Genomic DNA, 16,010 nt, shown 5'->3' on the forward strand with positions numbered 1-16,010 from the left:
ATTATTATAATTATTTATGGCCTAAGGTGAATATTGCTGTTATTCTAATAGAGAGTTTAAGAAAATCGCCGAAAAGTGTTTACATAAACGTTGAGCGCCCTAAACGTAAGATCTTTGAAATACGGCGTGAGAAAAATCCTCCGTACTTTTAAATTTTAAAATTTTAATTAATTCACAAATAACGAATTTGAAGTGCGAAAGCCGCGAAACGCCTAGGGAACTACAAGTTTTCGTACTAATTTCTCAGTCAATAGATTAAGAAAACTACAGAAAAACACGTACGAAAACGTGTTGAAGCTTTTACCATAAGTTTTTACAGTACATCATACCAATGCAATACTAAACGATGCGTTCGCGTATTTTAGTCGTTTTCTTAATCTCTGTTAATGCTTAAACTCAGTACTATCACGTCCGCGATTAATCCACAGAAAAAATCCTGTCCTCTATTTTTAGAAGGTGACGTCGCAAATTGTTAAAATTATTTATATAAAAATGATTCCACATGTTTCGTCATGTTTAGTTAATGCATAATGTCAAATCCCATATGAAAGAAAGTAGTGACCACCAATATATACCCTACACATGTACGCGAATGGGGTATGCGTATGCTAAATCTCTCTAATTTCTTAAATTATAAAATAAAATAGTTGTAAATCATTACCATATCTTGTAGTTTAGTCGTATTATTAAGAGTAGTTAGAACCTGCACAGCACCGTCTCAGTCTGGAAATATATTGTTTTTTTTTTTTGTTTCAATTCTTCCGTGCATCTTGTGGAACGTTTAATAAACTCGTCTATACCGGGCACAATGGCACATTCCTCGAAATTTAACTGTTTATATAAAATTACAACTGTTAGATTATCCGAATAATCAGAGAACCATAAAAAAAGAGTGACATTGAAGTATAGCTCCTTGACCTCATACTTAAATCGAATAGTGCATCTATTCTTCAATATATCGGAAAAGCAAAAGGGTACTGTAATAAAAAGTCAGACGCTGATTTCAATTATAGGGTGCTGTCAGAAGGCTCAGTGTGACGTTACCCATGCTATTTGTTCATAGAACCTAAGCCAAATCCAAGCCCGTGACGTTTTACCTAGGCACTTACGTCACAACTGAGAGATCTCTATTAAGATAAACGTTTAACAGTCATAGCCGCCCATTACCAATTTTTTTTTTGGCGCTTAATGCCAAAAAATAAATAATTGGTATTATGGGTCTAAAAATCCAAAATTATAGGATATTTATAGGTCCACAAATTATCAATTTATAAGTTCAAACTTATGTTAGTTTTATAAGCTTCAAATTTTTACAGAAAGTATATGCCTCGGGGTTTTTAACCAACATATAAAAAATATAGATATTTATAGGTTAAATTTAGAAATTATAGGTTTGTATAGGACCATCTCGGAATTTTAGGTATTTATTGGTTTCTCCCTTAGATGAGCCTTAATACTGCCTTTAATGTATAAGGGAGGTTAATGCTAAGGTCTTCCGATAGTTAACTCACCAGATGGCTCATGTTTTTCTATTTTTTTAAATAATTAAACTTCTTTCTTTTGTCTTTGTTTTCGTTGCTGCGTCACGAAAGACCAACGTCAGTGTCTGTTGCAACTTGGAGAGCGAATGAGTAATCCCAGTCCCGGATCGTGCGCAACTTTGACGTGGTAGTTTGTGACACGTTGAGATCACGTGATACGATTTTAGCGTTTTTATATTCTTTGGTGAGAGATGGAGAACAAAATTCATGGCTAGGGTCGTGCAAACTATTCGTTACTATTTGGTCGGACTAAATAATTTAGGATAGTTTTATATACATTGAAAATTTGGTAGGATAGTTTTATATAAATTGAAATTTGGTAGGATAGTTTTATATAAATTGAAATTTGGTAGGATAGTTTTATATAAATTGAAATTTGGTAGGATATTGCCTCTAGTTCAGTGAATCTAACGTAGTGACTCGTGACCAAGAATATCCACCAGCAGACCGGTTTCATTATATCAGATTTAGAAACTAATTTTTTTCTGCTTTATATATATATATATTAAATTTTTTTGGTCTGATTTTTAAAATTTTTGTATTATGTAGCTAAGTAACTTACTTTATTTGTGTTTTGTGCGGAGATTCTGACAGCCCTAAATCCAAAGGGTCTCCTGTGGCTACCAATTATCGTATAATTTCATATTAAATTAAAAAAGAACACAAACGGTGAATATTACACAGTAGGCAAGCAGTTAAGGCAAACATAGTATGTTTGGTAATATTCAAATTTTACACCTTCACAAGTGTAATGGTACCACCCACGGCAAACAGTGCAATGTACCTGCCTATCTTTTCTTGTTTTTTTACAGCTTTTTGTGCCTTTCTTACAAATTGTGCAGTTTACCCATGTATTTTTAAACCAGTCGCTAACTTTAGTTTCTGTTCCTTCAAGTTTTGGATGAATGTCAATTTCGTATAATATTTTAGTTTCATTGAATGAAAATGGTGGCATTTTGAGGTGTTTTCGAAATTTCATTCCATCTTTGTAAATATGTTTGTTGTTATGACTTTAAGAAAGAACATACAACCATTTTCTGCCGTCAGAGCTTCCAACTTGAACAGCGTCTGATTTTTGAGCAGTGAGAATGGCATAAAGATAAAAGCGAGCATATAAGTCGCAATCGAAGTTATTTGGTTGCAAAGCGCATTCATTACTTTTGAAAAAACGCCATTTCCTAGGATAGAAGTTGATCTTAGCTACACTGTGAGCCATCCACGAAATTGCTAGCAGAGCTCTATAATGAGATGTAGCAATTTCAAAAGATTCTCTTTTAGGATCCAAAACATAAATGCACTTTTCCTTGAAATGGATAACACCCAAAAAACAATGTACTCTTTCTACTCCTGGTTGATCGACCATGGTGACGACAATCATATCTTTATTTGCAGCTTCATGCAAGTGCAAAAACGCCATAACGCGCTGTAGTAAATCATTGTTTTTGTTCGAGTTGAACATTACTAGGCCTTTGTATGCATTTTCATACATATGAGTTGGCAATGGTAAAACAAAATTTCCCATGTTGGGCTCGTAGGTTTGTTTTGTCGATTTTACTAACACTTCTGCAGCTTTGTTTAAAAGGTGCGTGCAAATGAACTTTCCGTTTTGAAGAGTTGCATGATTTGGATCTTTTTCAAAAAGAGTTTCATCAATTGTGTCAAAAGGAAATGTCTCTAATTTGTAGTTCCATTTCCTAAGGATGCCTTCAATGATTTCATCGTTTTTACTCCTAAATCCTCAACCCAAAGTCGAGGTGTCATGCTGCGAAGTACTTTCACTTTGCACTATTTCCATAACAGACTCCACTATTTTATCGTTTCCATTAGGCAGTCCAATTTTGGAGGCTGATTTGTTGCCCTGTTGTGAAACTTTGATGTCCCGAATGGATTGAAGACACACTTGTGTTTCATTTTTTTCATTTGACTTATAAATATCGTCAAATTCGCGTATTTCAGAAGAAATTTCAGCGTAATTGAACTTGTTAGGTATATTTTCTGAAACCGATTTTGTAAAATGGGCATAGGTATGGTCTTGGTTAGGCAAATGAGGACTCTAGGCATTATCCAAAAACCAACCCTTCATTTGGTTTTGGGTGTCTTTACTTGAAGTTTTAACTACCGCCTTATTAATCCTGTTTTCAATAGCCTTAATTATTTCTGGTTTAAAGCAATTCCCGTCTGCCATATTTTCATCTTTGTCTTTTTCGGATGACCCGTTCAAGATGCTATACAACCATTTTCGACCATCTTCACTTTGAACGGTTTTTGCCTCTTCTCCCTTAAGAAAATAGTACAATGCCAATTGAGTATATAATCAGCAGTCATAATGATTTGTTTGCTTAAGGCAATCCTGTGAAATAATAAAGTGCCAATCTGTCAAGCAAACACTTGGATCACAACAATACCCCAGGCTATACGATCCAATCAACATCAATGTTTGGAAAGGCTTTAACAATTCATTAATGGATGTATTCATCGAATCTAAAATATGAATTTCTTTTTGTTCCAAAAATATTAATCCCAACATCCAATGATCGTCTCGACTGGGATTTCTGGGAATCAAAACGGCAAAAACGGATTTTTTACAAGCTTCTCCTCCAATGAGAAATTGAAGAAGGTACTGTAGACTAAGCGTATCATTTCTGTAAAAAGCCCTAATATAATGATCGCTGCTAACGGCTAGTACGAGATCTTTCATATCCAATCTGTTGACAAGTGTTGACATACAATCATTTAAAACGTAGTTTGATATATATTCACCAGGTAACAAAGTCTCGTATTTCGGAATTTTACAAATTTCTGGCAAATTAATTTTCTTGTAAACAATTTCCTCTATGTCCCAAAAGCCATCTTTTTTTGATGAAACGAAATCAAATTCATCTATCAAATTTCCATTGCATTTGTTAATCCGATGAACAATAAATTCCTCACTGTTTCGTAAAGAAGAGTTGTTTGAAGTTACGTGTTTAACACCAGAGATGTCACATCCCGAATGAGAGTAATCATCTTTCCTCTGATTTAATTCATCAAAATAAAGCTTGCGGCTTGACGCTTTCATTGAAGATTTCGAATCTGATATTTCGCTGGGAGAGAATGACAAATCTTTTTCCGCTTCTTCAATACAGGGAGTTGACAAAATTTTTGTAAACGGGGTATCCAAGTCCATTTTAATGGATTGGGTGGAGTCAACAAACGATTGAGATATACACGTTGCTTTTCTTCTTTTTGATTTGCTTAGATCACTAAGCTGAAAGATTCTATTTTGTTTTAAAACTGTTTGCGGATTTTTTTCTGAAAACATGTGCGTTGCTAAAATGTGAAAACACATTTTTTTCTTTCTGGACGCGCAACTGCATGGCTGTTCAACATCATTCAGATTTACAAAATTAATTCTTTCCAGTTCGTAAGGGTCTCTAACATAATAGACGTCAGAACTTGGGCACCAATGAATCAGACCCTTCTCACAGCACAATTTTCCCATGGTTTTCAGAGAAGCTGGGACTCTGGGTCTCTTTAGTGCCTTTGGTTTATCTGAGGGATACACTCCCATGACAACACACTCGATAATATCTTCATCTGAACAAAACTTAATGGTAAAGGAACAGACTATTTTCTTTGGATTAATTTTGTCTTTAACCAAGTAAGGCCCATCTTTCCTAACGTAAGCAATATTAAACTCTTCAATTGCCTTCAGTTGCTTGAAGAGAAAAATTAGGACAATTTGGTCATAATGGAGATTTTTAATTTTGATCTCATGCAATAAATTGTCGTTAAACCTTTCTGACGTTTTATTATAAGGCAATTCGTCTTTAAATGCATCATAGGCCTTAAATTGAGCTGCGATAGCGTGATTTCTCAATGCATTGTCAATAACAGAATGAGGAAACTCAGAAATTTTAACCCAGCTCTCTACCTGAAATTGGGCACACAATTCATCAAATTTTTCAATTGACTCGCAGTTAATGAGATCGTTCAATTGTTGTTGCAAAGCTACAACATTAAAATTTTCAACATCAATAAGAGAACGAGTTATACCATCGAGGATTTGGGCCGGAGAATATAGCAACCAATTTTCGTCATTGGCAATTTCTGTGAAATGTTTGTCAGTGTAATCGCCCACTACAGCTACACTTCCAAAATATTTTTCCAGTTGCAAATGTTTACAAACATACTCTTTCCAGAAAAATCTGATAGTTTCTGGAAACTTATTTTCATGTAGCAAATAGTATACATCAAAAAAAGGATCATTTTCAAGTTCAGATTTTCGCATAGAAACAACAGTAATGTACATTCCACTGCCCAGATTAATTTTTTCCACTGCTATAAACTGTTTCGCAGAAAATTTGTTACTGAAATTTTTAAGCACACGCTTTCCCAAATCTATAGCTTGTTGAAGACCAAATATTACCTGGAGCTCTTTTTCTATTTGTACTTTTTTAATATCATTGTTAAATCCACTATTTCTCAAAGCCAATACTGCATATAGTGAATCTCTACAAAATCTGGACTTACTAATGACGTTTTCTTGTTGTTCCCCAATAATTTCTACATCACATTTTGTTGCCTCTCCATGGCCAATTGATTTCTCTGCTACATCTTCAACTAATTCCTCCTGTCGAATGTCTTTTGGTATTTCATCTCTTATGTCAGAGATACTTTGTTCTACTTCTTCAGTGCTAGCCTTTCTTTTTTCCTTTAGAGGAATAGCTTTCAAAATTTTGGAATTACCATGAGGAATTTTAACACTCAACTTTTCATTGCCTTTGTAATGAACAAGATAAGGTTGGCTGCCAACACATGTGTTCAATGTGAAAACATCTCTTTGGAATTCATTTGAATATGCGCTTTTGGCAGTTTTTACATAGAAATACCTCTTTCTAATGAGAAGCTTGTCTTTTTTACAGGATTTACTGCTCTTATTTCTCCATCCAATTCCATCATCTTTCAAAATTGTTTTATCACTTCTGTTTTCTCTGTTACAAATGACAAAAACATCACCACCTTTTATGCCTTTAGAGGGTAGCTTGTCAAGCATTTTCCCTTGAAATGTTCCATCTTTTACTTTTGTTAAAATTTCATAGGCATAATTTAGGTCAATACTATTTGTGACACCTGTGTCAAATGTGATACGTTCGACATTTCCTGATTTAATATTTGTTGCCATATCAGTATCAGTCTAAACCAAATTCTGGTTTACAATCTCATAAACTTTTTCGACTTAAAAAATGTCTCAAAAGTAGTGAATTTATCATGTGACTATTCTTGCTCAAGCGGCATTTAAATTATAAATTATTTGGATTATATCAAGTGATTACTCTTGCTCAAGTGGCATTTAGGTTAATCAAATATGAATATCAAGTATTTCGCAAAAGTAGCGATCATATCATGTTATTGTTTTTGCTCAAGTGGCATTTAGATTAATCAAATATGAATATCAAGTATTTCGCAAAAGTAGCGATATAACCTTTTTTATCCTGACTCTTCCTGACCCAAGGTTTACTCTGTTCTCTGTTGGTCAAGACGTAAGCCTTGGTTCAACAACTTCAAAATTTACTCTTTGAAACGTACCAAGAATTTCGCCAACGTAATAAAAACTATCAGTTAGGTCAATAATTAATGGTAGAAAAGTAATAAATTTTTCACAACTTTAACAAAACAATGATTAAGAGTACACTATAGAAAGTTCACAACTTCGCAAATCGCATAACACACAGTGACAAGAGTCACAAGACAAGAAGTAGTAAAATTACCAGATCTAGGTAGTAGGTAGGTGCCGCCGTGAAGCTGGCCTTAACATCACGTGACCCACGTACATAGGGTTAGTGTGTTCGCGGTATATTTAAATGTTTAAAACTCATGCTTACGCTTTCATCGGTTAAAAGGACAGTACCATATCATTAAATTTTCTACATCTTTGTAAAGAAGAATCGATTCGTAAAGATTGCATGCCAAAAAAGCCTTTATTATTAATTTTTTGAACATTTTTTCCAATAAAATACAAAAATGAAAGCCTTTGATCTATAATGCATGACCTATGTTTACCGAAATATCTATAATACAATATTTGACTTAAATTATCTTTGGCGACATCCCAAAGAATCGACACAGTTATGCTTTAGCAGGGATAGATTTATTTTTTTAAGTAGCAATGGAGAACAGAGTAATCTGGGCGCCCGTCCAAGTCCCGGACCACCTACCCCGGGAAGGGGGCGGGGGTATGAAAGAAGAGGCGGGTCATAGCGACAGAGTTATTTTATTTATTTTATACAATACAATATCCCACAGAGCCAGCTGAGTGGTTTAAGCATGAGCAGCGATAATAATATGCGTTTCCTATGAGAGATAACAGAATATATATATATATATATATACATTTTTTCAGAGAAAACAATTAAGTAAAAATACAACTGGAATGGAGGGGCCTGCTATATGACGAAACAAACGATCTAGTTTCCAGCTAAGGTGTAGACTTAAAATACTCGGATAATTACTTATTGGTAATAATAGCGAGATCGGGGGGGGGGGTAAAGAGTTACAGTCATCGATGACCGCAGTAGTAAAATGAGTTTGACGATATGTAGTTAGAGCCCTAGGCTTAAATAATTTATGAGAGAGACCACGGGTACGAGTGGTTGATTTACGGGTAAAATAGTCGGAGAAGGCGGAGGCAAGGTGACCATGAATAAATTCATGAACGAGGCAGAGATCATTAATTTTGAGGCGGGTGGGGACAGGGTCAAGGTGTAGTAATGAGAGCCTAAGCGTGGCTGGGTGATTGCAGATTTGATTGCGGAGCTTCCAGTACGCATTTTGAGCCAATTGTAATGTGTGAAGGTCGGTAGAGAGGTGGGGTGACCAAATTGGGGAGCAAAAGTCGAATATAGGGAGAACAAGGGAAGAATAGAGCGTTTGTATTAGGGGTAAGGAGCGGAAATGAATGTTACGTCGTATCATGCCTTACCGAAAATACCACCTCTAAAAAACGTCTTAGGTTGGGATGAATACGTTTTTAGAGGCTTTTTTCGGTAAGGGATGCCCGTGATGCTCCGCACCCGTTTAGCTACCTTTGAGCAGTGGGCTGACATTTTAAGCAGGGTGTCTATAAGGACTCCCAGATCACGTTCGCAGGTGTACATAGATAGGGCCTCATTATTAATCGTATAATCAAATAGTGGATTTTTACGGCCAAGGTGGAGAACCTTGCATTTCGCAATGTTAAATGTTAGCCCGTCAACCCTACCCCAATGGACAACCTCGTCGAGGTCGCGTTGGAGGGCTGCGCTGTCAGCTGAATTATGGATGAGATGGTAGAGGTTGGCATCGTCAGCAAATAGGACTAAGGAAGAGCTTGCAACAACTGAAGGCATAGAGTTAATGAGCACATTGAAAGTAATGGTCCTAAAATGGAGTCCTGTGGGACCCTTTTTCAATGCACTGCCAATCAGTCGTGATTCCGTGCTTGCGGCCATTGAGGTATTGGGAAAGCCAGTTGAGAGCACCGCCCACGACACCAGCATCGTAGAGGGCCGATAGGAGGGCGCTATGGGGAATAGAATAGAAAGATTTACTGAAATCCAAAAAAAAATAATGATGTATTTTTCGCCATACCCGTCAGCAACGTCATAAAAACGTTGTTTATGTGAGCCAATAATATAATTTAAACTTTTCCCAACGTGTTGGAGGGAGGGGCTCTTTACTGGGCTATGAGTCGGACTGAAGTAAACACTAACCGTTCTCCATTCCTACTTCAAAATTAAATCTATCCCTGCTTTAGTAGATTCGTTACGATATCGCACATTCGCACGTTCTAGCCTTCATCTAATAGAAGCTAACACCTACGACGTTTTTTATTTACCACTCTGAAAGCAATCAGAGAGCAATTTGAGTTTTTTTTACGTGGTACAATCTCGATTGCATAAACGATTATAAATAGATCCCGGTTTCACCTTATTTGAGGCTCATCAGTACTGGGCAGGACAATCTTGCTAACAGAGCTGGGTGAGTTATACTAGAAACTTGAAGTAGAATGTAAATTTCTCTACTCCAAGACATAACCCAACCTTAGAAGAAAGAAGTAGAGCTTCATAAAGAAAGTTTTCTCTGTAATACTCTACTTCTACTTCAGCTCATTCAAATTCATATACAAACCAATAGGTAATAGATTTACTTAACAGGAAGTAAACAGGTGCATCTGCGGTGTTTATTATTACCACTCTTATAGCTCTATTACCTGAGGGTCAGTTGACTGAATCGAATATAGGTAGCAAGAATACCCACCAGTAGACCGGTTTCACTTGATTTAGAAACTGGATTTTTTTTAAACTTATTTTGGGTTTTTATAGAAATTATAGTACAATCTTTAGTTATAGAATACATAAAACATTTTTCAAGACCTATTCAGAATTTCTGAATACGAAATTGTGAAAGCATTTAAAAAATGTCTTTTTTTCCTAACTAGGAAGTATATTTATCTATCTTATGAAACAGGAAATGAATCAGTAGCTATCAAAAATTACTTTTTAAATATTGTGAAACGCAAGAGTTTCAAGTGGCAAAGCGTCGTATCTAGACTTTTCAAAGCTAACAAGAAAATAATTTCTATCACTGAAACAACTTCGCGACTTTTAAAAACATAGTCTTAGTGTTTCTATTTAATCAGTTGATGTATATATTTATCATTTAAAATTAACCAGCGTTTTTCTAATTTAAAATGTACATGATCTACTGTTTCATTTATTCACTTATTTAAAGTACTGAAAAATTATTTCATTACGTGTTGAATAATGGCTGTGTATAGTCTTCAAAGGTGTTAAAAAAATTTAATTAAATAATTTACCCGAACAGACCCATCTCTTTTAACTCTTCGTATGAACGAGTGCCTTCTTCATATTTTTTTACCAAATGGTAAATCCACTTACGGCCTTGCAAACTATCCAAATTCATCTTCCAGTCTTTTCGGTCCTTATTTTTCAAAATATTAAACGCATTTGAAACTGCGTAAATGCCGCAATCAAAACTGTTGGACTGTTTAGGGATTGTTTCAGTGACATATTCCAATTCAAAATTTTCTTCCCGTATTTGGTTGTAGAAATGTAAATTCGCCAACTCAATCATTTTCGCCTTGTGATTGTTTAGCACTTCTAGCGACGTTCTCAAAGAATCAAAAACTGTAATCTTACCATTTTTACGGATAACACCAAGAAGCCAATGATCCGACGAGCCCACATCTCGTGGAATAACCATGATTAAATCGCGGTCATTTAGGCCTATAAAAGCACGGTGACATCTTTGGAAAAAACGTTGCACCTGCAATTTGCTTTCACCTTCGTCTTCAATAAACATGAATTGGTAAACACCAACAGGAACAACCAAAAAAACAGCGTCCATTTCCAAAACTTTCACGAGAGCATTAATAGCTTCGTCCAAAAGGAAAAAAACTATTTTCTGTCCAGGCCTTAGAGTACTATATTTCAACAGCGTGTTAATTTCTTTCTCGCAAGATCTGTCACATTCGAAATGGTCAAAATCAAATTCTGTTCTTAAACAACCAACAAGATCAGTAGTTTTTTGGATTCCAGACCTTACATATTCAACGGTAGGGTCGATAGGGGCATCGTTTTTGCTTTTTTTCCTTGGAACATTTTCCAACCTAGATTGATTTATTCTCCTACGTTCTTTTACACTCTTTACACCTGAATTTTTTGGAATTTCAGATGGGCTTAGTAAAAATAATACCCATTTTCGTAACACTTTGCTGTCAAACTTTGCATCTTGTCCAGTATGTATGTTATTGGTGGCAAGGTATGCATACAAAAGACAATACAACCCAAAATCAAATGAATTTGTAGTTTTTGGAAAGTCATTATACACTCGCTTCTCCCATTTTGGACGTCGCAAATGAAATGCTACTTTTGAAATAGCACCAAGTGTTTCAAATTCTTCTTTCAAGTTAAGATCAAAGACGTCTCGGGAAGGATCCAAAATAGTTATTTTCTTGAATTGTTTAAACGCTATGCCAAGCATGAAATGATTTTCAATTTCGTAAGATGGAATTAAAAAGATTGCCAAAATTTTTGGGCATTTTGAGGTCTCATCTAAAAAGTCCATCGATACAGCTGTGCTGCCTTGTGAAAGAAAGTAATTAGAAGTACTGACAAAATATGTGTCAGACCTATTTTTAAGCAGCAAAATTTTTTTAAAAGCGCTCTCCAAAACTGGTGTCTCGATGGGTGTTTCTGGCCTTAGACATTGAAAAGTCTTACTCTTTATCATTTCTTTATACCTTAGATCATCACGGCAAAAATTTTGGGGACCCCAATCTGGCTCTTCATTTTCATCACTCTTTGTAAAGACCCGTTTATGGCCCTTACTTCTAGCTGGTTCAACAACCTTATTTTTCATATGTGTTTCAACTAGGTTTTCTGACGAGCTTAAGCCTGGGGATAAAGAAATTATATTTTTCCTTGTCTTAATAGTTAAACTTTTCAATTCACTATCTGCTTTAGAATTTAAATTCATTTTTTTAGACTTATTAAACGAGACATTTTTGATTGAATTCAAAATGCTCATATCTTTGGTTTTGCAGACTTCCACGTTTCCAGCAGATATGCGATCATCAATCCCAGCGTGTGATATATCTTCATTCGAACATTGACGAGGCAAAGACTCAATTTGACTTCTGGCGTTTATCGAGTCAGGGGCGTCCAAAACAGTGTAATCTACGAGGTCGGGAAAATTTCCTTTACGACCTCTTTTACCTGTAGTAGATACCTTGTAACTATCGAACAGCGAATAAACTGGATTTTTCGCAATAGGAGCAGCTTTCTCACAAACCATTTTGACCGCTAAGAGATGGGAGCATTGTCCTTTTGCGTATTTGCAAGAGCACTCTCTCCGCGCATCTGTAGCGTTTACAAGGTAAGCTCGGCTTTCATGAAAAGGATTTCTAACTTTAAATACATGTAAATGAGGGCAAAACTCAATTATACCATTTTCGACACTCATTTCAGCCAACATTTTAAATGATAATCTGCTTTCTGCCTTTTTTAGCAACAGATAGGGGTCATCTCCGGAACCAGCTGTGGCAAAATATAACCCAGATTTCACCGATTGCACTATATCCGAAATTGGGAGTATATCAACATTAGATAAAGATTTAAAACTTCAACCTCACGACTTTCTTTCAAGTGATAATTACCCTGGTTTTTGTATGTTCTATTAAATTCAAACAAATAAAACTGCTGTAATAAAGTAAAAATCAACACAGCTTCATCGAAATTGACTTCCAAGTTCTTTGTTTTGTCCTTTAATTGTTTATGAAACGATTCACTAAGATTGTTTGTTGGAATCTTCTCTTGAAACGCGGCGAGTCGCAAATATTGAGCTGCAAAAGCATGATTTCTAATGTCTTCCATTAAGCTTCTATCGACATATTCTCGAAATTTTTCGGTCCATTTTTTACGAAACTCATCATAAAGTTCATCAAATGACTCAAAATAGTCTCGCATTTTAGTAACTCATGCACATGGTAATTGCATCCTTGGATATCTACATTATCACCCCCTTTACGACGAAACCAATAAGTCACATTATCAATGATGTGGTTGTGGCAAAATAAGAGGTTTTCAGAGGCTGTAACACAACTATTTTTGATTGCATCAATAATTCCTCTTTCACGATCTGTTACAATAGGACAATTCTTTCCCAGTTCGTCATATTTTAGTTCTAAAACTAAATTTCTACAAAACTTCGCGTGTACAATCCCAAATTTGTTTTGGTGTAACAAATACATTACAGGGAACAATGGGTCATTTGCTATTTCTGTGTTTCTCATGACAACAGTAGTAACGTAGAAATTGCCAAGTTTAAATGTTGTATCGCAATTGGTAGACTGCTCCATAATTTCATGATCTAAACATTGTTTTAGAAGACGTTGGCCCAATTTTACTGCTTCGGGATCACCAAACACTATTGAAAGAACTCTTTCAAGGTCAATTTCTCGTATAACATGTCTATATATACCCTCTTTCAATGCAATAACAGCATAAACGGAATCCATGCATATTACCTCCTGTTTCTTCGCCAGGTATTTTGCATTTTCAATTTGTTTCGTGTTCCTTGGCAATGCGCGTGGTTCTATTTCTAGCACATTTGGTTGACATATATAGGAGTTTACTTCCTTTAATTGTTTGTTGACCTCAATTAAGGTTTCTTGATACACTTATTTGGGTGCAGTTTCTTTGGTACTTTTAGACTGAATTTTTTTCAATGTGGAATAGTTAGTTGGAAACCATGGGCGTTTCATATTTTTTTTGGTATTTCCATGCGCTCTATCCTTCCATAGTTTTTCATTACCTTTGTAATGTATTAAAACGGGGTAAGGCGCAATACTACAATCAAAAATGTAGACGTGTCTCTGAAATTCAATAGATCCCTTAGCAGAATTTTCAGTCCTAATATTTAATGTTCGTTTTGTAATTGGGAGTGTTTTGTTTGTACAAGTCTTTTGACTTTCCCAACGCATACCATCATTGAAAAGGTCTTTTCTTTTGAAATCATCATTTGTGGATAAAATGAAAACATCGCCCCCTTTTATTCCATTTTTGGACTATATTTTAAAACATTATCCTCAATGTTACCCTCTCTAACTTGATTCAAAACATTGAAGACTTGTTTAATATCGAGTGTTTGGGTAATATTAGATTTCCAAGAAAGCGATTCACTCACGATAGGTTCAACATCGCTTTCTGGCATAGTATGACCAACTATTGAATCCTGCTTTTCTGTTTTTTTTATTAACATACTTATCCTCACTACCATTAAATGACGTACAAGTTTCTTCAATAATACTAGAACGTATAGTCTCTTTCCTACCCTTTTCAAAAAGTCACTGTCATAATCATCGTTAGATGGAAAATATTCGTCACCAGTGTCATCAACAGACAAATCATGGAAATCACTTTCTGAACTCATGATTATATCGCTTCGAAATTTCCCCAAAGTATAGTGCCAAGCTACAAGGAATAATTTCCTACGTTTAAGTAATCAAATGGCTTATAACGCAACATGAAAATTTCACTTTACCAATGACAAATTGCAATGTGCAAATAAAGTCTTTAAAGTTATTTATTAAAAATTTCAACTTTAGTACAAACAAGTTCTTGTATACCTAGCCAAATGGCTTAAAACTTAAAATTGCAATTAATGTAGCCAAATGGCTTAAAACTTAAAATTGCAATTAATGTAGCCAAATGGCTTATAACTTAAAACCTGCACTAAGCAGTGCGTATATTTAATAAATCATATAATAGCCAAATGGCTTATAACTTAAAACCTGCACTAAGTAGTGCGTATATTTTAATAAATCATATAATAGCCAAATGGCTTATAACTTAAAACCTGCACTAAGTAGTGCGTATAATTTAATAAATCATATAATAGCCAAATGGCATAATGATTTCAAAACTACAAATTGTGTAATTAAAGATAAACTTCAATTTATTTATCAAATACGGTAAAGGCCTCATGATACAAATTATTCACAACAAAAGTTGAACAAACTAATCAGACACATAAAATTAACTTGTCAACGAAAGAACTGTTTATATTACTGTCTAGGCACCATACATATCATTAAAAGCATAATACTTAAATAAAATTAAGCATAATTACAAGAAACTTTCAGATACCGTACTTTAACACAACGTCAAACGGTAACAATGGAAAAAATTCCTGTGAGGAATGAGGATGAGGAATTGCCGAAAGTGTCCATACACTAAACTACCGCCTGGTTTTGGACAGCCATTTCTCTATTGATTTGTTTCAGGGCGATGGGGATGGGGTTGCCATCTAGGCTCTAGAGTAGGCAACTGACGTGATTTTTGTAAAATGCCGAAAGTGTCCATACACTAATTTACCGCCAGTTTTGGACAGCCATTTTTCTATTGATTTGTTTCAGGGCGATGGGGATGGGGTTGCCATCTAGGCTCTAGAGTAGGCAACTGACGTGATTTTTGTAAAATGCCGAAAATGTCCATACACTAATTTACCGCCCTTTTGGACAGCCATGTTGTTGTAGCGGGTTATTTGAATGAAATAAATCGTAACGAAGTCATTTAAGTATAATTAACTTTGGTAATTAATGATTTAAGGTGTGTAAAGGCATTTGCATTAGACGATGATGAAACTTAATCGGTATTAAGCGAATTCTCTACTGAATTGATGTTTAAGTTAGAATATTAATACGCCGAGAATGATTAAAGTTAATTGTAAAACTATTTTAATGGTCATTGTTGTCAATTTATGCGCTACGTGGATCGGTACAACTAGCAAAATGATTTGGTATTTGAAAACAATTTACTTAATTAGTTAGTTAGCTCTATATACAGGGTTTTTCTGGAAATTGCCGAAATTTAATTTTTTGGTGTTAAATGGTTGGATAGAACCAATAGAAGTTTTAATTAGTGTTTT

General features: G+C 35.1%; 3 protein-coding genes across 3 annotated transcripts; all 3 read right to left on the reverse strand.

Moving 5' to 3' along the window:
- Positions 1-2,477: 2,477 nt before the first annotated feature.
- LOC149613045 (uncharacterized) lies at positions 2,478-3,228 on the reverse strand. Its single transcript, XM_089858078.1, has 2 exons — positions 2,700-3,228; positions 2,478-2,609 (listed from the first exon to the last, which is right to left on the reverse strand). The coding sequence occupies exons 1-2, from the start codon at positions 3,061-3,063 to the stop codon at positions 2,554-2,556; spliced, it is 420 nt and encodes a 139-aa protein (XP_089714204.1). The 5' UTR covers positions 3,064-3,228; the 3' UTR covers positions 2,478-2,553.
- A 916-nt stretch (positions 3,229-4,144) lies between these two features.
- Positions 4,145-5,158, reverse strand: LOC149613046 (uncharacterized). The gene is made up of 2 exons (XM_089858077.1): positions 4,504-5,158; positions 4,145-4,421 (listed from the first exon to the last, which is right to left on the reverse strand). Exons 1-2 carry the CDS (start codon positions 5,089-5,091, stop codon positions 4,374-4,376), a joined length of 636 nt encoding a protein of 211 aa, XP_089714203.1. The 5' UTR covers positions 5,092-5,158; the 3' UTR covers positions 4,145-4,373.
- A 115-nt stretch (positions 5,159-5,273) lies between these two features.
- Positions 5,274-6,576, reverse strand: LOC149613047 (uncharacterized). The gene is made up of 2 exons (XM_089858048.1): positions 5,577-6,576; positions 5,274-5,454 (listed from the first exon to the last, which is right to left on the reverse strand). Exons 1-2 carry the CDS (start codon positions 6,574-6,576, stop codon positions 5,438-5,440), a joined length of 1,017 nt encoding a protein of 338 aa, XP_089714174.1. The 3' UTR covers positions 5,274-5,437.
- Between the last annotated feature and the right edge of the window lie 9,434 nt (positions 6,577-16,010).

Source organism: Phalangium opilio, unplaced genomic scaffold, assembly GCF_054372755.1.
Source record: "Phalangium opilio isolate 3A_F unplaced genomic scaffold, DU_Popi_V2 ptg000230l_1, whole genome shotgun sequence".
NCBI classification, from domain to species: Eukaryota; Metazoa; Arthropoda; class Arachnida; order Opiliones; family Phalangiidae; genus Phalangium; species Phalangium opilio.

Excerpts from the sequence above, each read along its gene's own strand:
- LOC149613045 (XM_089858078.1), bottom strand. The coding sequence starts at position 3,063 with ATGGGAAATTTTGTTTTACCATTGCCAACTCATATGTATGAAAATGCA. Across the intron at positions 2,610-2,699 it reads GAAATGGCGTTTTTTCAAAA|ACGCTGTTCAAGTTGGAAGC; the intron begins GTAATGAATGCG and ends CTCAAAAATCAG.
- LOC149613046 (XM_089858077.1), bottom strand. The coding sequence starts at position 5,091 with ATGGGAGTGTATCCCTCAGATAAACCAAAGGCACTAAAGAGACCCAGA. Across the intron at positions 4,422-4,503 it reads ACATCTCTGGTGTTAAACAC|ATGAATTTGATTTCGTTTCA; the intron begins GTAACTTCAAAC and ends GAAATTTGATAG.
- LOC149613047 (XM_089858048.1), bottom strand. The coding sequence starts at position 6,576 with ATGCTTGACAAGCTACCCTCTAAAGGCATAAAAGGTGGTGATGTTTTT.